Genomic DNA, 20,000 nt, shown 5'->3' with positions numbered 1-20,000 from the left:
TCCCAGCCCCCCATTTAGCTAACCAATACAACAACCCATAATCCCCTGCCAAATTTATATCCCAAAGCAATGGTCTATACTAATAGCAATGGAAACCTAAACTTAACAAAATATAACTTTAAAACATAAACAGCCATAGGGACAATCAAACCTTACAGATAAAATCACAAGGGCCATTTCTTATCACATCTGGATTAAAAACATATTTTTTGTATTCCTTTTTGAGATAAATAATGTTAGTTCACTGCTGGCATTTGTTTGGCTTCTCTCCTGTGTGGACTCTCTGATGTCTCACTAGGGCTGACTTTGAATAAAAACCTTTCCCACAATGCTGGCATTTCTATGGCTTCTCTCTTGTGCGGATTTTCTGATGTGCCACTAGGTTTGACTTCCGAGAACAACATTTCCCACAATGCTGGCATTTGTATGGCTTCTCTCCTGTGTGGATTCTCTGATGTATCACTAGATATGATTTTGAATAAAAACATTTCCCACAATGCTGGCATTTGCATGGCTTCTCTCCTGTGTGGACTCTCTGATGTCTCACTAGGGCTGACTTTGAATAAAAACCTTTCCCACAATGCTGGCATTTCTATGGCTTCTCTCTTGTGCGGATTTTCTGATGTGCCACTAGGTTTGACTTCCGAGAACAACATTTCCCACAATGCTGGCATTTGTATGGCTTCTCTCCTGTGTGGATTCTCTGATGTATCACTAGATATGATTTTGAATAAAAACATTTCCCACAATGCTGGCATTTGCATGGCTTCTCTCCTGTGTGGATTCTCTGATGTCTCACTAGGGCTGACTTTGAATAAAAACCTTTCCCACAATGCTGGCATTTCTATGGCTTCTCTCTTGTGTGGATTTTCTGATGTGCCACTAGGTTTGACTTCCGAGAACAACATTTCCCACAATGCTGGCATTTGTATGGCTTCTCTCCTGTGTGGATTTTCTGATGTCTCACTAGGTTTGACTTCTGAGAAAAACATTTCCCACAATGCTGGCATTTATGTGGCTTCTCTCCTGTGTGGATTCTCTGATGTATCACTAGATATGATTTTGAATAAAAACATTTCCCACAATGCTGGCATTTGTATGAATTCTCTCCTGTGTGGATTCTCTGATGTATCACTAGATATGATTTTGAATAAAAACCTTTCCCACAATGCTGGCATTTGCATGGCTTCTCTCCTGTGTGGATTCTCTGATGTCTCACTAGGTTTGACTTCTGAGAAAAACATTTCCCACAATGCTGGCATTTATGTGGATTCTCTCCTGTGTGGATTCGCTGATGTATCACTAGATATGATTTTGAATAAAAACATTTCCCACAATGCTGGCATTTGTATGAATTCTCTCCTGTGTGGATTCTCTGATGTATCACTAGATATGATTTTGAATAAAAACATTTCCCACAATGCTGGCATTTGTATGAATTCTCTCCTGTGTGGATTCTCTGATGTGTCACTAGGGCTGACTTCGAAGAAAAACCTTTCCCACAATGCTGGCATTTGTATGGTTTCTCTCCTGTGTGGATTCTCTGATGTGTCACTAGATATGATATCGAATAAAAACCTTTCCCACAATGCTGGCATTTGTATGGCTTCTCTCCTGTGTGGATTCGCTGATGTATCACTAGATATGATTTCGAATAAAAACATTTCCCACAATGCTGGCATTTGTATGAATTCTCTCCTGTGTGGATTCTCTGATGTTTCACTAGATATGATTTCAAAGAAAAACCTTTCCCACAATGTTGGCATTTATGTGGCTTCTCTCCTGTGTGGATTCGCTGATGTATCACTAGATATGATATCGAATAAAAACCTTTCCCACAATGCTGGCATTTGTGTGGATGCTCTCCTGTGTGGATTCTCTGATGTATCACTAGATATGATTTCGAATAAAAACCTTTCCCACAATGCTGGCATTTGTATGGCTTCTCTCCTGTGTGGATTTGCTGATGTATCACTAGATATGATTTCGAATAAAAACCTTTCCCACAGTGCTGGCATTTGTATGAATTCTCTCCTGTGTGGATTCGCTGATGTATCATTAGATATGATTTTGAATAAAAACCTTTCCCACAATGCTGGCATTTGTATGGCTTCTCTCCTGTGTGGATTTTCTGATGTGTCATTAGGTGTGACTTCGAATAAAAACATTTCCCACAATGCTGGCATTTGTATGGATTCTCTCCAGTGTGGATTCCCTCATGACTCACAATTTCTTCTGTAAAGAAGGACAATGAGAGACAAGACTGAATATCAGACTTAAGAGAGGAGGGTGTTACCCCAAGATTTAGCCCCCATTCACCCCTCCCTATTTGAGATTAAATTAATAAAGTTGCTGAGAGTGACTCGATCATGACCCTGTTGTGGATGCCCCAAATCCATGGAACAATTGTATCCTTACTCATAGGAGCTAGCAAAGATGATACTGTAGGTGAACTACCTTGAGGGAATCAGTGGAAGCAGAGAGTTAGACAAAGGACTGTCGAAACAATATCCCATTAAACATGTGTAAAAACATGTGACAGGTGGCATCATATCCTGCGAGACTGCCATAGAGAGCTGATTCAGAGCACCTGGCATGATGCAAGCTGAGTGCAGAGGCTGCTTCATGCTGTGTGGCACCAGGAGATGACTCACAACCAAAACAACATACAGGTCACATGCGGATTGGTGTGGATTGCATTGTACTGGAGTTGTGTGTACAAGAGATGGTGAAGCTGATGGAAGTCAGAGAGAAGAGCTTGCAAATAGTTGTATTATTTTGCAACTCAAGATAGAGAGCTTCCAAGGACTTGCAAAATCAACTCTTTCTGTGACTTATTTTTAAGTGTGGAAAGTGGTCAGTGCATTGCCAGCAGCTATATCTGATATTTGCTTCTGTACTCTGCTATGTTTTTGCTTAGCTGCATCTGGGAATGTCACCCTCAGATTGCGCTGTACATTGGCCTATGAACAGGACTGGAATTCAGAGCCAAGGAGCACCTGAGAGCCGGTCTGCTAATCCCTTTTGTCTAACTTATTCCTTGCAAGCACCAATTGCATTCAATTTGGTTTCAGACCATTCTTTCCCCACCCTGGAAAGTGATTTAAATCTCTTTGAACCTTCAGTTTTTACTCCCAAACAACAATTACAGTATAAATAAAAGCCCTGACTGGCTGTTCTTCAGCTTCAGTCCAGTTACAGACAGACACTCTGTAGGTTTTCATGGCCAAGCACCTCAATACTCTCGCCAGTCCCACTTGCCGCAGGAGCTCTGACTTCTCTCCCCCTTGCGGACCTTCGGCAACTGGAATCAAGAGTTGACTAGGCAACATATTAGCATTAGCAAAGCTCACTCCCACCTTTGTTATCTAATTCTTGTGTGTGTGTGTGTGTGTGTGCTTGTGTATGGGAGGGTGTATGTGTGTGCGTGTATTTTGCTTTTCCCCTAAATAAAACATAAAAACCTATTTCAAATGCCTTTGGAGGTCTGTGTGCTTCAGGTCCTGGTATAGTTGGGCTGAATCCCATGTCACCCCTGCCCCAATCAAACTATATCTCCCCTTTGAGCTAAGTACCAAATTCCCCTAAAAGCATAGCACTTGCGGGCATCTCCTCCAGACTCCAGCATTTCAGGGAACAAAGGGTCTTTGGAATCAAAGATGGATCTAAGGAAGCTCAAGTAGAAAAGAAACATTAAAGAAAAGGGTGTTTTTGTGTTCCCCTTTCCTCCCTTTATAGATATTATGCATAATAGAAGCCCTTAATATGTCTGAAAACAAGGGCCTGAGCTGGTTCTCATCAGTTCACTGAAACGAGTTCTTAAATTCTGTCAGGTTCGTGGCTGCCTCCCAATCTCCAAGGCACCTCTCCTGGCCCTTCCCAGAGACCCCTTCGTGTCCACACAGAGCTAGGCGATCCTGGCTTTGCTCTTGCCTTCCCCTCCTGGCTCCCAGAGGCCTGATCCCCTTCCCTTTCTCCCTCCGCTCTCCAACCTTCCCTCTTCCCATCTGCACTTCTTCAACATTTCACCTCCAGCATCTCCTTCCTGCCTTTCTATTTTTAACATTCTCTCCATCTCTCTATCACAAACACACCCACAGTGTGTGGTGCATAAAAGGGACACTTTGAGGTCCATTTGGTGAGGAAAAACAGAATAACAAACTTACAAATCACTCATTGGGAAAGGCACAGCAAGGGAGCTGGGACCTGGACTCCACTTTTGGTGAGGGTCAAGCATTAGAGAGCAGCCTTAAAACAATCTTAAGACATCTTTAATACAGGGATGGACTATTGTTAGGGATTGGCCCCCTAGGGATTTCATGGGCACCCACACATTGTATTGTGGGGGGGGGGGGAATGAAATAATATTTTACCCCTCAAGATCCCACAGGATCCCTTTGGGGAAGAGGAGGCCATTTTGCCACTGTTCTGCCCTCTCTGAGCCATTGCAGGGCCAAGGGAGATCTTTTCCCCCAAGAAGCCTCTCCAGAGCTTCAAAAGGCTGGAACAGGGGCCAAAAAAGCCAGGAAACTTGCTCAGGGATGTGCTGAGGACCATTTGGGGTGAAAAGCATTAACCTCCATGGCTCCTTCCCACAGAATCTTAGAACTGGCAGTTTAGGAAGGGTTATTTAGAATTCTTAGAAACTAGAGAGCAATAGTGCCTCACTAAACTACAAAGTACAAGTTTCCACAGGATGTTGTTATGACAATTAAACTATGTGTGAAAGGTAACTAGGAGTCCTAGTAGGCCACAAGATGAACATGAGATAACAGTGTGCTGTGGCCGATAAAAAGGCCAATGTGATCCTAAGCTGTATCAATAGGAGAATAGTGTCGAGATCAAGGGATGTATAGTGCCACTCTATTCTGCTTTGGTCAAGCCTCACTTGGAATTCTCCTATGTCCAAATCTGGGCACCAACATTCAAAAAGGATGTTGAGAAGCAACATCTAGAGTGTGTCCAGAAGAGGATAGCAAAAATGATGAAGGATCTCAAAACCATCAAGTCCTACAGAGAGCAGTTTAGGGAGTTGGCTGTGTTTAGCCTGGAGAATAGAAAGTTAAGAGTGGATATGATAGCCCTGTTCAAATATTTGAAGAGAAGTTACATTGAAAATGGAAGAAGCTTGCTTTCTGCTGCTCCAGACAAAAGGACCTGGAACAATGGATGCAAGCTAAAGGAAAAGAGATTCCATTTAAACATTAGGAGGAACTTGCAGACAGTAAGAGCTGTTTGACAGTCAAATATACGCCCACAGAGTTTGGTGGAGTCGCCTTCTTTGAAGGTCTTTAAACAGAGGCTGCAATGCCATATCTCTGAGGTGCTTTGACTGTGTATTCCTGCATGGCAGATGGCCCTTGTGGTCTATTCCAACTCTATGATTCTATAATTCTAAAGTGGAATCATAGTGCCATGATAATGAAGTATGAAAAGGCCCTCAGTCTTCATAAGAAGGGCATTGGATTCAAGTTCCTTACCCACAGAGGCCACGTTTTCATAATTTTCCATCATCACAGAATTGTACATCAGTCTTTGCTTCTTTGTCAACAATTTCCATTCCTCCTCGGTGAAATATACCGCCACATCCGCAAAGGTCACCTGAAATAGAAATTAGCCCTCGTAAAGAAAGTGACTAAAGAAAAGGGGAGGAAAGCACATGGTGCATCCCAAATATTATTTCATCACTTCAGAATTCAGCCCAGGAAATAAACGTTAACTTCTGTTAGCAAGCAAAAAGCTACCGCCTTTGAAATCCAGTTTGTCTCAAATCCTTTGTGAGGCTACAAGCCCCTTTTCTTTGGAAGAGTATACTGAATATCTCAGGAAGCCTCTATGCTTTTGCACCAGGAAAACATATAGATGATGTTAAGATAAAATATGCCAGAGCTGCCCCAATTTACAATATTTATCTTCACCTTTGTAGTGATGTAAAGAATATTCGTCGAAATTTGAAAAACAGTAGAAATACCTGTTATTCGAAAATTTCGAAACCATTTTAAAGAGAAGAAATTCTTAGCACTTCTCGATGAATGAGTAACAATTTTGATTTTTAATCATTTCCAAATGAAGTGAAGAGACAAGACCTTTCAGCTGACAATTCGATGGCCAGAATTTGCGTATTTTGCGTAAGAAAAGCTACCATTCATACTGGATTTTACCAGAGGCTACTTCCGTTGTTAGGGTGATGTTCCCTGCCCCATCTTTGCCCACAGCTTTGCTTTGAAAAACAAAAGAGAACTAAAGGAGAGCGCATTTTGTGTGTAGGTGGTGGTGGATAAGACATTCTCCCCTTTATGTCATGCTCTGCCATTCAAATTCTCACAGAAGAGAGGAAGGGGCTGGGGGTGAAATCCTCGGGATTCCCAAGAGTCATCTCGTCCAACCTCCTTCTCTCTCGCTCATGGATATTCTGCACTCTCCTTGCCAATAATAATAATACTGCATGATGGGTTTGCCTTAGCAACACCATGAGAGAGATGCAGAGAGAGAGTTGACCATGCCATGCCTCTGAGGCTGAGAGAGTGTGACCCTCACAAAAGAGAAGAAGGGGCAGGGTGGGTGCAATGGCAGGAATTCTGCCATGGATAAAACCTAACATTCAAAGGATTCCCAAGGGTCATCCAACAACCCTTCTACCATGAATGAATACCTAGAAGTTGGAGTTGAAGCTGGGCCACCACCAATTTAGATCCACAGAGGTTCTCCCATATCCTGCAACATTTCACATATGGGAAGAGCAAGAGACATGTGGACTAGCAACACCAGAAGGTAGTCAAGATGGCCAAAGTTGTTTATGAGGAAGATCACACAAGTGAGGAAGGACAGAGCAGTTTGCTTTTGTCTCAGACTCCTGGTAAGGGAAAGACCCTGCCCTGCCCTCTCCTCTCCTCTCTTTTGAGTTGATGGAGTGCAAACTCCTTGGCACTCATTTTACAGGAACTGAAGTGAGCTGAGGAGAAGAAGGAAAGTGGGAGGAGGAGAGAGAAACTGGGACATTTTTAAAAGACCCTGAAAAAGTGGAGTGACAGAGGATTAACACAGACTGTCTCTGCAAAACTGGGAGAGCATGTTTGTTACTTACTTTCATGAGCTTGCATAGGAGTGACACACATGAAACTAATAGTCAGGATTGCGACTCACCAAAGAGTTGTTGTACCTCGGCAGCCTTTTTCTGTTGCACCCCAACTCCCTCCGCTTGGCCTTCATGTCAGCCATAATGTGGTCAGGGGGTCCTGGTGGCCCTGCCCTTGGGTCACTTCCAGGAAAAGATGCCCTAAAGCTCTGTACAAGGGGCTCAGATGAAGTCCCTGAGAAAAGAGACCAGGGTTAGGCTTGGTCTGGCAAGAAACCTGCTGCACTCAAAGACACAGAGATATATGCAGGTGACGTATGCGTCCTTTGGGTCGATGGAGAGACTGATATCCCCTTCCTCCCTCTGCACCAACCAAAGCCTCCCTGGACTTAGCATAGATCAGGAGATGGGGAATTGGAGAGGGCCCAGGCTATGTCCCCTTAGCTAGATGTGAAATGAGTGCATCATTTGTTGAAACCTCCAGAGGTCCCCAGTGGCTCTCAGAGGAAGATGTCTTCATTTTGCTTCTTGCTACAGAAACACAGCTGGATGTTTCCCCAATACCTCGGACCCAACACTCTCACCAGGCATGAAATGCCCATGTGGGATGGCCTCCACAACTCTATGGGAGGACCTGGGTCTGTGAATGGCCAGTTGTATCCTGATTCCACCTGGAGCATAGAGGGATCTGCTGGGTCAGGCTGTCTGGCCTAGTGATCCCTCATTCTCCCAGTGGCCAAACCAGTTGCCCCCTATCCCCCAGGGAGGCCCCCGGTCACGCAGGGCAGGAAAGGAGTCCTCTCTTCCCAGGTTGCTCCCCTTCCATGGGATCCAGCCCTCCTCCCAGGATCGGGGGGCACCAGAGGATTCAGCTGATGGGAAAGGAGAACCCAATTTCCATGTCAGCCTTCTGCATACAAAGAAGTCACAAATTCTGAAAGTGTCTCTGCCCATGTGGAGAGTGCCTTTTTTCCACAGTGTTGCCTGCTCAGCTTGGCTTGGGAATATCCCAAATGCAGGATTAAATCCTAGCCTGTATCCTATCCTATGCTTAGACCTGATCAGATTAAAATCACTGAATCAGTTGGATTTACCTATACATTGATTCACCAGTCGCTTATGGGTTCAGTGTGTCTACTCTAGGGTTAACCAACAGGATTCAGGCCTCCTCAATCTTTTAAATGCAGGAATGCCAATTTTTCATGCTGTGTCATCATCACTGATGAGAATTTGACTTCTCTTTCACACAGAGGAGGAGGAGGAGGAACTGGTCTATGTTCCAGGTGGAGAATGTGTGGCTCCTGGGCTGGATAAGACATGCATTACTTTATGGATCTGATCCACAGGCTCCACTCATCATGGCCACATCCCCATTTAGACACTGGTGAAATAATATGTTTTCCAAAATGAGACTAATCTCTAAGCATAACTGCTGTATTTATGTTTATCAGTCATAGCTGGAGCATGAGGTGTGCACCTCCCCTCTCTGCTTGCTGAAGCCACACTAAAATCCATACATATACATTTTTGTGCACTGTTTCTAAAGGGACCTATTGTCAAATTCAGATTCATCTTCACATCTCCTTGTGTATTTTTAGAAAGTAAGCACACCACTGAATGTGTTGCACTTGATACAACAAAATTCTATAAATCCATAGGTTTTTGACTGAAGAGTGCACTTTGGATTATGCTCATTTTTGGGAAGTGAAGATGTATGTAAGTTCATTTCATAAACCCAGTGAAACTAATATCTCACAAAGCTCTAGTAAACAACACGTACACACACAGTCCCCATACAAAGGACTCACAGGTGCACTGTGTGTCTGGGGTCTGGAAATGGAACTTCCACCTTCTGAGAAGACAATGCTGCCAGAGACTGAATTTGGGCCTTAATGCATGCAAAGCATGGGCTCCCTCACTCAGCTGCAACCCTTCCACACAATCCTGGACTGAAACCTTTAAACAAAGCTCCTCTTTCAGCTCCAGGAATAAAAACCTACCTTCAACACAAAGATCCTGACTTCTGCAGCCCCAGAAAGGCCTCTTCTGCAGCCCTTTATGGCCGGAGCTTCCCTGGGTCAGAGGCCGTCTCCTCAGCTGTAGGAAGGGTTGCTCTGAGTGCGAAGGAGGAGGAGGTCCACAGGGCTGAGGGAGGGAAGGCAATGGGGAAAAGGTCAGTGCCAATGGCCATGGAGGGCGGAAGGTGCAGCCTAGGAGGCAGGCAACTCCTCTGAGTCCCAGCCCTTATAGGAATGAGTGGCAGGAGTTAGTCCAGGGGGCTGAGGGGGTCTCCTTTCCCAAAGGGAGAGGCAAGGACCGGTGGGACCCTCCCCAGCTAGGTCCCAAAGGGAGGGTTTCTGTCCCCACCTCTCTCTCCCAGCCCCCAAAGGCCAGCCTCCCCACTGGCCCTGGGTCCCCTGCCTCCCCTTCCTCAGACCCCCACAGGCCCCTTCCTCCCTCCCTCCCTCCCTCCCAAAATGGAGGGCCAGAGGCACAAAGGACACACTTCCTTCCTTTTGGCCCAAGGAGCCTGGCCTCCTTCTCGCTCTGGAGCCTCAGGAGAGAAAGAGGAGCCTCTCACTTCAACTGAGGAGGCATCAGAGAAGGTTCTGGAACACTGTTCCCCACAGTCACAAGCAGGAACACAAAATGGTCTCCTTTGGCTCAGCGCTTGGCAGTTGGCAGTTTGAGGCCTTCAGGGAACCCAGTCTCCCTGAGAAAGCCGTTATAAATAAGTCTTTATCAATATATAAAGCTTTATAATAGTAATAGTAATAGTAATAATAATAATAATAATAATAATAATAATAATAATAATACAAGCAAGAGCTATTTCTTCCAGGAGCCCCCTTCTCCTTCCTCCCTGCAGAATCCTCTTCCTTCCCTTTGGCCCAAGGAGCCTGGCCTCCTTCTCACTCTGAAGCCTCAGGGAGAGAAAGAGGTCTCAGAGAAGGTTCTGGAACATTATTCCCCACAGTCACAAGCAGGAACACAAAATGGCCACCTCTGCCTCAGCGCTTGGCGGTTGGCAGTTTGAGGCCTTCAGGGACCCATAATGGAGGATGAAAGGGCCCCAGAGTCGGAAGGGACCCCAAACAGGGTTTCCGAACCTTAACAAGGCCTGAAAGCTTCCCTGATGCTTCTATTGAAAGGAGCAACCTGATCTCCCTCCTTAATTCCAATCCACAGTGAAAGATATTTCCCCCAAGAGGCCTCCAGGAAGAGCCCCATCGTCCACAGCCAGCTCAGTCTGGGATGCTCAGGGAGGCCAGTCCAGGTGCCGGGTGGCCCTCCGTCTTCCCTCCTTTCCTCCTGCATTCCTCCTCTTTTCCCCAGCAACAGCCCCTTTCCCAAGAAGGCTGCATCCGCACGGCAGGAATAAGGCACTTTGGCACCGCTTTAACCCCCAGTGCTATGGAATCCTGGGATTTTACCTTTGGGACACTTAGCCTTCTCTGCCAGAGAGCTCTGCTGCCACAACAGACTACAAATCCCAGGATCCCACAGGATGGAGCCAGGAGAGTTAAAGCGGTTTCAAACTGGATTATTTCTTCAGTGCAGATACAAAATGAGTCGGTTTCAAAAGGATAGAAGTATCTAAGTCGAATGTTTACCCTCTTAAATGTTTTTCCTTTTAAAAAAATAAACAATATGTTTTTCTGTCTAATCCTTATTTTTGTTCTTGTTTGTTTATATGTTTATTTGTTTCATTCTTGGTCATGTGATTTAGGTCTGGTCTGTCAACTTCCTTCTTGCCTGCAAATCTCTTTTAAAAAAATATTTTTATTGAAATAATACAAAATGTACAATATAAACACACAACACACAACAATATCATACAAATATATATATATATACAATGGAACAAAAACATAGACAAATTGATATACTTACAAACATCACAACATAAATACTAAATCATTGCTGAAGAAAGATAAGTTAAAACACTTCCATTAGACCTTATAGCACTTTGTGTACTTAATTTGTTTTCCTCTAACTTTATATTGACAACAAAACCTCTGACCAATATATATATATATATATATATATATATACACATACACACACGTCTTGTTATTTGGTGCTTCAGTGACATGAATCCTAGTAACTCCAAGTTTTATAATTGTATAATTTCACATTAAAATAAAAGAACATAAACCCAGGGAGGAGGAAAAGACAATATCAGATCTATTACTATTGAATAATGAGTTCTCTAAGGATTTTTATATTCTTATTGCAGGTCTTAAACAACAAGTTTCCTATCAACCATAACACTTTCTAGTAGTCTTTTAATTTTTATAGACAAAGGAACTTTTACGTAAATGACATTGATTTAGATATAATAAAGATAAAGAATATCCACTCACAGACCAAGTCATCCTATTCATATTACTATTTCTAGACATTCCCATTCTTTCTGAATTATATCCGTGTCAGTATCTTTTAGGCTAGCTGTTAGAATATCTAGTGTCTTAGTTTCATTTAATTTAGCCAACCACTCCTCTTCTGAGGGTATAAGAGGGTTTTTCCAATCCTGGGCATACAGGATTCTGGCCATAGTTACCATATAAAAGTATTATACGCGAATATTTTTGAACATGCTTAACGTACCGCTACCATGTTCAACAGAAATAAACATGGATCCAAGGGAATGTCGATCTTCAAAATATATACCATTAATCACTGTATTTTCCCCCAAAACAAGACAGCTTTGTCACATTCCCACCAAGCATGAAAGTAGGTGCCTTTCAATCTCTCATACTTTCAGCATTTACTATTTCCTGCTTTATAGATCTTCTTTATCTTTACAGGTGTCATGAGCCATCTAAAGAACATTTTGGTGTAATTTTCCTTACAGTTTTGACATAAGGTAAATTTCTTGGTATCTTTCCAAGACTGTTCCCAGAGTTCAGTGTCTATTGGCTCTCCTATGTCCTGCGCCCACTGTATCATAGTATGTCTAATATATTCATCTTCTAGATCTCTCTCCTTTAAGATTTTGTAGACAGATGCTTAATTCCATTTTTCCCATGATCTTATCTAATTCATTCCTCTCTCTAGAAATTCCCAAATTTTTACAGTCTAATCTAAATCTTTCTGTTAACTGAAAACACAGATACCAATCTACCTTACAGCTGTCCTTTTCAAGTTGTTCTCCTGTTTTGAAATAGATCTATATTCCTATCTGTAAGATAGATTCCCAAGTATTTTGCTTTCTTCGCAACTTTATATCCATAGATTCTGCTCGATTCCAGCTGCTCATCTTTATCTAGGTTTTTTGTAATAAGGGAGGTTGTTTTAAAAGTAATTTTCAATCCAGACAATTCAGCAAATTCATGCAAAATGAGGTTCAGGGCACCAATTTCCTTTAATGGGTCATCCAGGAAACAAATTAAATCGTCTGCGAATGCCCTGAGTTTGTATGTGTGATCTTTAACTTTCACCCCTCTTATAACGGGGTTAGATCTAATATTATTTAATAGGACCGCAAATGCAACAACAAAAAGTAAGGGAGATGGGGACATCCCTGTCTAGTCCCACGTTGTACCTTAAAAAAATCAGTTCTCTCATTGTTAATCAATAATTGGGCTTTTTGCTCTACATAAATTGTCGATATCCACTTGGTTATTTTCTCCCCTAGATTCATCCACTGCAAAGTCTCCTGAAGGAAATTCCAACAGATCCTGTCAAATGCTTTCTCTTTGTCTACCAGAAGCATTGCTAGCTTGCTATTGTTATTCCTCTCATAGCGTTCAATTATATTCAACACAATCCTCAGATTATCTTTGCCGTGTCTGCCTGGCAGGAATCTACATTGATCTCCATGAATATGATTAGATAATATAGTCCTCAACCTTTCAGCAATAATTTTGGTATATATTTTGTAATCTGTGTTTGTTAGAGAAATAGGTCTAAAGTTGCTAATATCATCTTTGATTTTTCCATCTTTTGGTATTAGCGTTATATATGCATCCTTCCATGAGTCCGGCATACCATTCATTTGTATATCATTCATCATGTTTTTAAGAGGTCTTCTAATAACCTCCTCCAGTTTTTTGTAGAATATAGAAGGAAGTCTGTCTGGTCCTGACACTTTCTTTACCTTACATTTTTTAATTGCATCGGATATCTCCTCCTGAGTGATATCATGGTTTAGTTGCTCTCTCTCATCGTTGCTTAATACCATAGAATCCTGATTTGCTAAATAGTTACGAACTTTCTTTCTTATACCTTCGTTATCATCATTTTTTGCGATAAAGGTTTTCATAAAAGTCCTTAAAAAGGCCTTTAATAGCTTTCTGTTCCATCACCTTCTTTCCATCAAAATAGATTTCTGTAATTAGCTTCTTTTCTTTAAGCTTTCTTAACCTTTGTACAAGTAGCTTTCCCGCTTTGTTTCCATGTTCAAATTGCTTCTGCTTAATTAGTAACATCTTTTTTAATTTCAGCTATATCTAATATTTACAATTTCTGTTTAAGAAACTCAGTTGAGAGTTTCATATTCTTGTCCCCTCTTTCTTTCAATTCTTTCTCCTTCTGGTCCAGTTCCTCCTGCAATGTACTCCTTAGTTTCATTATTTCTCTCTTTTTCTCTGCATTTAATTTAATCAGAATTCCTCTAATCACAGCTTTCCCCGTGTCCCATATTGTTTTAAGCTTCATGTCGCTTGTAGTGTTTTCTTTAAAGTACAGTTGAAATTATTTTTTCACCTGAAGCCATCGCCACCCTCAGCTGCAGCCGTTCCGTTTTGGTGGCGTTCGCTTAGCCCACACCTTAAACAACAAAGTAAGAAGAGCCTTGAAGAGAGCAAATGGAACTCTTATAGTGCTTTACTAATTTTATTTCCTTTTGTTACAAGAAGCCTCTGAGGACTGGTGGGAAAAAAAAGAGTTCTGGTTTGGAGAACGGACTAGACTGGAGTCCTGGTGAACCGGGTGTGTTCGACGGAAGATAAGTAGGAAAGATACCTCAGGTCTGTAGAAATCGTGGAGGACTGAAATTACCCTTTTTGTTTTCTTTCTTTCCCCCTCCTTTGGCGGTTTGGATTTGGGACGGTGGAAGCTTAAGAGACAGACAGGGACAGTGGGACTAAGGAACAAAGAATAAAGAAAAGAGGTTTGAAAAATTTTAGTGACTTGTTGAGAAAGCTGGGAGTGGAAAAGGAGAAGAGTAAAGATCTATTGTGAGTTTGGAGGATGGCCAGGAGGAGTTTGGAGGACACGTAGCTACAGTTTGGAGGATGGCTAAGAGGAGTATGGAGGACAAGTATCTACAGGTGGGGACTATTTGACTCTACCTATTGTAAGAGGAACTGGGGAATCCCTTTCCTAAAGGAATAAAAATATATTAGGACTCTCATCCTGACAAGAACAAAGTCATCCTGTTATAAATAAAGCTACCTTCTTTCCTTTCCTTCTTTTTGAGAGGAAACCTTTACAAAGGGTGAACAGTCCATGGAAACAAGAAACTCTCATTGCAGGAAAGAAAGGCAGATTGGGGTCACGGCATTCAGTTGCGGTGGCCACAATCCAGCTTCGAGAAGGGTGGCTTCAAGCTGCTCCGTCCATTGTTCTATTTCACCCCAGTGTTCCAATGCCTTGGAATCACTTCCTTTGCCATCCTCCTTTTTCCACATCACCTCCTGCAGCTTTCCAGCCCCCAAAGGTGGTAAGGCGATTCCAAGGAATCACTAGCCTAGAGATAGGAGAAAAGATTGCTGGACATATTAGTGAAACATGGCCTAGACACAGGGAAAAGGTGCTAATAGATATAAGACAGTCAGCCAGGGAAAGAACTTGAATAGGGTTTGGGGAGCTATGATTGATGGAATAGTTCAGGGGTCACTGTGTGATCTAAATAAAGCTTCCACTTTGCTCTTTTTCACAACAGTGTCTGGCTGTTCCTGTTAAGTTCTGATGGAGAGTCTGGTCTGAAAAACAACGTCTGAATAACCCTTTAGTCAGTGGAAGTAACCACACACTGTGGGTCACGTACATCAACCCTCTCCTGTTATTTTTGCTAGATATGGGCCCCTCTGGGTCTCTCTGACATCTTCTAAACATTGGGGGACAAAAAGGATTTCTGCTCCACAAACCCTCTGGGAACATCAATTCTCCTTTTAAAAACGGATGCAGCCCCAAACCCCTTCCATGCCTGATCCCTTCTCCATCTGGTTTCATAGCATTTTGCATTTTTTGTCCATTTTAAGCCATTTGAGGGCATGAATTTCTAGAAAATGTTTAAAAAATCTTTAGAGATGCATGTTTTTGGGAGGGGTATTGGGAAGCCAAAGAGCCAGAAAAAGGTCCTTGAAGTCTATATGGGACAGGAAGTCAACAGTTTTCCCAGCCCACTTCTGTCAGAAGATCTCCCAGTTGAAAGAAAAGTATCCCATCCAGACCAAGACGGATTGCAGCTCTCCTCTTGGAAGGGGAAGGGGCTAAAGTGGAGGGTTAGCCAGCTCTCCCAATGTTCTTGACCCGATGCCATTCCCCAGAAAGACTCCCCTGAAAGGGATCTGATCTTTGGCAAGCCTCTGTTCATCTTGTTCCAGCCTTTCTGCAAGCTGATATGGACACTGGGCTTAAACCAAGCTCTCTAAAGTTCCAGGTGACAATGTTGGGTTTCAGCAAGTCATCTCAGGAGATCCATGAATTGGATCATGGAAGGAAGGCAGGAGAGCCTTTGGGTAAAATTACAGAAGGGGACCACTGTGTAGGTCTGCTCTAGACCTCCAAGTCAAAGTGAAAAACTGGATGAAGCTTAGCCGAAACAAATGACCAAACATTTGAACATTCAGAATGAGGAGATGGAATAGGAACGGGCCCTTACAACTGATATCACTTGTACATGAAACTGGCAAGAATGGAAGGTCCAACAAACTCCAGACTTGCCTTGCTGACAGTTTCATTGGAACCAGGTACACCAAAGTCTAGTACAAAGAGATGGATCGTGTTAGTTAATTTTAATTAATTTCTCTGTCCTCTCCTCATCCATCCAGATGGTGGAAGAACATACGCCCAAACTCATAATGTACCTACAGCTCTAGATATCTGTATGTGGGTAAGTTGGATAAACAAACTGAACACCCTAAAAAAAACCTATCTTCCATGAAGACAGGAGGTAGGAAGCTCAGTTGTGGGGCTGAATTCGCTCTACTGTGAGACATCATCCATCAGAGCATATACTCCTTTGTGACATGTCCCTGCTGGCAGCCTTTAAGAGGCTTGACTGAAAGCAGCCCTTTTGTGGGAGTAAGGAGATCGAAGTAGAAGGAGGGAGGAGTTGTTTGAGAGAGTTAGAGCGAGTTAGTGTCAGCCTTTATTTTAATTAGTTAGAGTTTAGAGATTTAGTTTGTTTTGTATCCTTTTAGACATAGACATAGCTGTTTGTTTTATTTATTTATTAGTGTTCTGTTATTAGTCTTATTAGTGTTTATTATTATTACTTAGTAGTTACTTTTCATAATCTCTAGAATATATTCTTTAGAGGGAGGGTGGGGTGTAGATTAGAGAAAAAACAGGCAAGGAAAGTGGCAGTCGATCTCCTGAAAGATGTGAGTAGCCTTTCTTTCTGATCTCTAGTTGTGTTGCAGTTTTCTTTCTGTTTCGGCCCTTCTGACTGTCTCCCTCCAGCCACGACCCAGATCCAACTTCCATTCTCTGTTGCCAAAAGGGACATATCCTCAGTTGAGCAGTAGGCCCTCTGTATCCACAGCTTCTTTATCCATGGATTCAAGCATCCACCGCTTGTAAACATTCAATATATAAATTCCATAAAGCAAAGCTTGATTTTTGCCATTTCAGATAAGGGACTATGCCACTCTATTTAAAGGGATATATCTATATTATATTTAAAGGTCCTGGAACCAAACCCCAGTGGATTCCAAGAGTCCACTGTACATCTCATTCTCTTTTTTGACTCAATAAGAAACTTTTGGTGTTTTCATTGATTAAAGCCAGTATTATTCTTTATGAAAGGCAATGAGAAATGAGTCAAGATTTTAAACCAACAAGGCCCTGATGGTTTGCTGTGCCAAATATCGTGGGTGCAGGATTGGACCATTGTTAATTTGGGAGAAATCCTGGGCTTAGCTGAGGCAGTTTTTCTCAAGCGATTCTCCTCTTCATCTGCTTTGTTTTCACTATCTCCAATCCTCCCTCCTGCCCCAATACTAAGTCACCCAAATGAGAAGCAAATTCACTTGCTTGGGAACATTTTCTTGTTTCACCCTTGGGGAAAAGGGTCCAAGGTTGAAGTATAGAGATCCCAGTTTCTAGCAGGTTCTCCAGGTGAACAGTGTAAACTGCGTGGGCTGGGGTTTATAAACCGGACTCCTGTGGCCTAAAATGGCAAGCTCAAATAAGGCAACTACTTCTGGGGTAGCAGAATGCTATGGGGAGGAGGATTACCTGCTTCTTAGCACCTATCTTTCAGGATTAGTTGTGGAACATTTCACATGAAGGGATTGCTAACCACAGCGGCTCATTCCCACTGGAAGTATAACCCGATTTCTGATTGGTTTTGCTGCTTGTCAGCAATCGATTCCAAAAGGTCCCTTGTTCTCGGTACGAAACAGGATCTTTTCCTTACTCCGGTGTAATCGGGATTTTGGAGCACGATCGTCGTCCCCATTAGTTTGCGTCATTTCAAAAATAAATATCAATCATCACGGCAGGAGGAGTGTGGAGTTCCCCCCCCCCCATAATCTACAAATTATGGGGAGGAAAGCCCCCTGCTATGCTTGGACTGGGCGATCCAAGCTTGACAGGGGTCTTTTTAAAGAAAGGAATTCATTGAAAAATTGATTCATTGGTTTTGCAACTACTTGCCTTTGCAAATAGTTGCAACATCAATGACTCGAATTTTCTATGAATTTTATTTTTTTAAAATGCACCCATCAGTCATACAAGAAGCAGCTTGCTGTATCATGACAGGATTCTATCACATTGTGACAGAAACTGGTTTCAAATGGGAACGAGGGTCATTTACACTGATCGGCAATTTGGTCTGGTTCATAGTGGGAACAGCCCCCATGAGTTTTAAAAGTGGAGGAAGGACTTGGGAAACAGCTATCAAAGAGCAGAGGGAGAGGGAGTAAAAAAAAAGTTGGCTTATTGTAGGGGTAGCATCAAATTTATTTATTTATTATATTTATTTGTATCCCGCTCTTTTCCCAGGACTGGGACTCAGAGCGGCTTCACAGCATTAAAACAGTCCAATTAAAAACATTTTTTTTTAAAAAAAAAGTACATTAAAAAGAATTAAACAATTACAGTATTAAAACAGAAAGTTGTTAAAATAATAAAACATATTTTAAAAAGATATAACTGTATATATAGAAAAAATTGTAGCAATTTTTTAAAATGGTCCAATATCCCAGCTTGTCCTTATAGTAATTCCTTAAACGCCTCTATGAATGGGTAGATATTCACCTGACGGTAGAAGGCCATCGAGGAGACAGTGGGAACAGCCCCCAGGAGTTTTAAAAGTGGAGGAAGGACTTAGGGAGCAGCTATCAAAGGGCAGAGGGCAGAGTCTAGGGGCAGCCAGCAAGGAATACAATGCTTTTCCCCACATACAACTATTTAATTCTTCCTATTGCATTCAGTATGATTTATGCCAAAGTACGTGTGAAGGGAATTGACTGCAGCCTACATTTCTTTTGGGATTTTTCATCAATCCATTAACTTTTTTTGGTTAGGGAGTCTGGGTCCAATGTTGACTAATCATTTCCCATAGGAAGGGCTCTGGCCATCCAGTGCTCACCATCCAGGGCCATTCTGGATGTAGCCTAAGCTCAGTGGAGATAGAAAGAGCCCATCCGGAGCAGGAGACCCCATTTCTCAACATCTGCTTCTCCACTCTCCTTCTAGGTTGGGAAAGCTGCTGAGTGTCTTCCGTAGGAGAAGCAGAAAAGTTGGCCCAGCTCCAGTGGACATTCCCATCACTCCTAAAAAGCCACCTAGGGCTGAAGGGAAGAAGACCCCGTGCCGTCGCTGGTGGTTCTGCCGGGGATGCCAGAAGCAACCTCTTATGGGCAAGCAGCCAGTCTGCCTTCATTATCCAGATCCCCAATACCTGTCTAGCAAGATGGAGAGTATCCTTGCAGAGAGAGCCAGTGCTTTGGGTGAGAAGATCCCCAGGGGTCTGGAGGATCTGTGGGGAGGAACCAAGGCTCTGTCTACCTGGGTAAAAGGGAGGGGGTGCCTGGAGTTCCAGCTCCCAAATTCTGCAAGGCCTCAGGGGAAAGTAGCAGCAACATCCTCTGCAAATGAAGGAGGCCAGGCTCACATGGTCCTTCTTTCTTTCTTATATCAACAGAGAGTGTGGAGTCTTCCTGTCCACTTCCCACCCTTCAATCGGAGACAAATCTGCCCATGAACGTAACAGCCATCTCAGAGATGTTCATCAAAATCAACAGCAGAAAGGAGGTACAACCTCCCTTTAGGGCTTTCCTACCCAAAGCCTGAATTTCCACAACCCTTTCCAGGTCACTTCTTCATCACAGGATTCTGAGTGTTGAGATTCTGTACATCCCCGCACTGGGACCAGGCATTCAGAAACCTGGCAGTCCTGAAACTCTGTGCTTGGGATGAGTCCCATTCCCAGTCACAATCTGGAGCAGGAGGACTTGGATGACCAGAGGTGAAGAAAGATCCTCCTCACTGACAGTCTGACTCTCTTGTCTTCCAGGACATCCTGGTATGCTCTGACCAAGAGAAGCTAGACTTTCTCCGGGCTCTCTCTGCCAGTTGCATAGATGCCTTAGAGATGGGGAAGAAAGACCCAGGTCTCCGACCCCCAAAGATTGAGTTAATCAAGGCCATTGTGGTGAGTGACTGATTCCTGAAGGGGATGGATGAGGAGCCCTGGATTTGGGCACTGGGGAGGAAGAAAGCTCCCGTTTGAGGTGGGGAAACC

At 43.0% G+C, this 20,000-nt stretch overlaps 2 protein-coding genes across 4 annotated transcripts; one reads left to right on the top strand and one right to left on the bottom strand.

Annotated features, from left to right (window-relative positions):
• Positions 1-634: 634 nt before the first annotated feature.
• On the bottom strand, positions 635-7,714 carry LOC149323224 (uncharacterized). Its single transcript, XM_089488598.1, has 3 exons — positions 7,144-7,714; positions 5,481-5,601; positions 635-2,235 (listed from the first exon to the last, which is right to left on the bottom strand). The coding sequence occupies exons 1-3, from the start codon at positions 7,216-7,218 to the stop codon at positions 845-847; spliced, it is 1,587 nt and encodes a 528-aa protein (XP_089344724.1). The 5' UTR covers positions 7,219-7,714; the 3' UTR covers positions 635-844.
• A 5,911-nt stretch (positions 7,715-13,625) lies between these two features.
• LOC149323223 (uncharacterized) lies at positions 13,626-19,953 on the top strand. 3 transcript variants are annotated; one of them, XM_089510417.1, is made up of 6 exons: positions 13,626-14,049; positions 14,967-15,067; positions 16,078-16,139; positions 18,953-19,206; positions 19,401-19,510; positions 19,773-19,953. In XM_089510417.1, the coding sequence occupies exons 4-6, from the start codon at positions 19,113-19,115 to the stop codon at positions 19,920-19,922; spliced, it is 354 nt and encodes a 117-aa protein (XP_089366543.1). In that variant the 5' UTR covers positions 13,626-14,049; positions 14,967-15,067; positions 16,078-16,139; positions 18,953-19,112; the 3' UTR covers positions 19,923-19,953. The 3 variants fall into 3 exon arrangements, with proteins under 3 accessions (XP_089366543.1, XP_089366533.1, XP_089366524.1); XM_089510407.1 differs by having other exon boundaries at positions 13,626-14,192; XM_089510398.1 differs by having other exon boundaries at positions 13,626-14,352.
• Positions 19,954-20,000: the final 47 nt, after the last annotated feature.

The sequence above is a fragment of the Sceloporus occidentalis genome, unplaced genomic scaffold (genome assembly GCF_023333645.1).
Source record: "Sceloporus occidentalis isolate IW3139 unplaced genomic scaffold, rSceOcc1.0.p SCAF_1, whole genome shotgun sequence".
In the NCBI taxonomy this organism is placed as follows: domain Eukaryota; kingdom Metazoa; phylum Chordata; class Lepidosauria; order Squamata; family Phrynosomatidae; genus Sceloporus; species Sceloporus occidentalis.
This window is presented reverse-complemented; position numbering and strand designations above follow the sequence as displayed.

Excerpts from the sequence above, each read along its gene's own strand:
- LOC149323224 (XM_089488598.1), bottom strand. The coding sequence starts at position 7,218 with ATGGCTGACATGAAGGCCAAGCGGAGGGAGTTGGGGTGCAACAGAAAA. Across the intron at positions 5,602-7,143 it reads CGAGGTACAACAACTCTTTG|GTGACCTTTGCGGATGTGGC; the intron begins GTGAGTCGCAAT and ends TTTCTATTTCAG. Across the intron at positions 2,236-5,480 it reads TGAAAACGTGGCCTCTGTGG|AAGAAATTGTGAGTCATGAG; the intron begins GTAAGGAACTTG and ends CCTTCTTTACAG.
- LOC149323223 (XM_089510417.1), top strand. The coding sequence starts at position 19,113 with ATGGGCAAGCAGCCAGTCTGCCTTCATTATCCAGATCCCCAATACCTG. Across the intron at positions 19,207-19,400 it reads AGAGAGAGCCAGTGCTTTGG|AGAGTGTGGAGTCTTCCTGT; the intron begins GTGAGAAGATCC and ends TTATATCAACAG. Across the intron at positions 19,511-19,772 it reads AAATCAACAGCAGAAAGGAG|GACATCCTGGTATGCTCTGA; the intron begins GTACAACCTCCC and ends CTTGTCTTCCAG.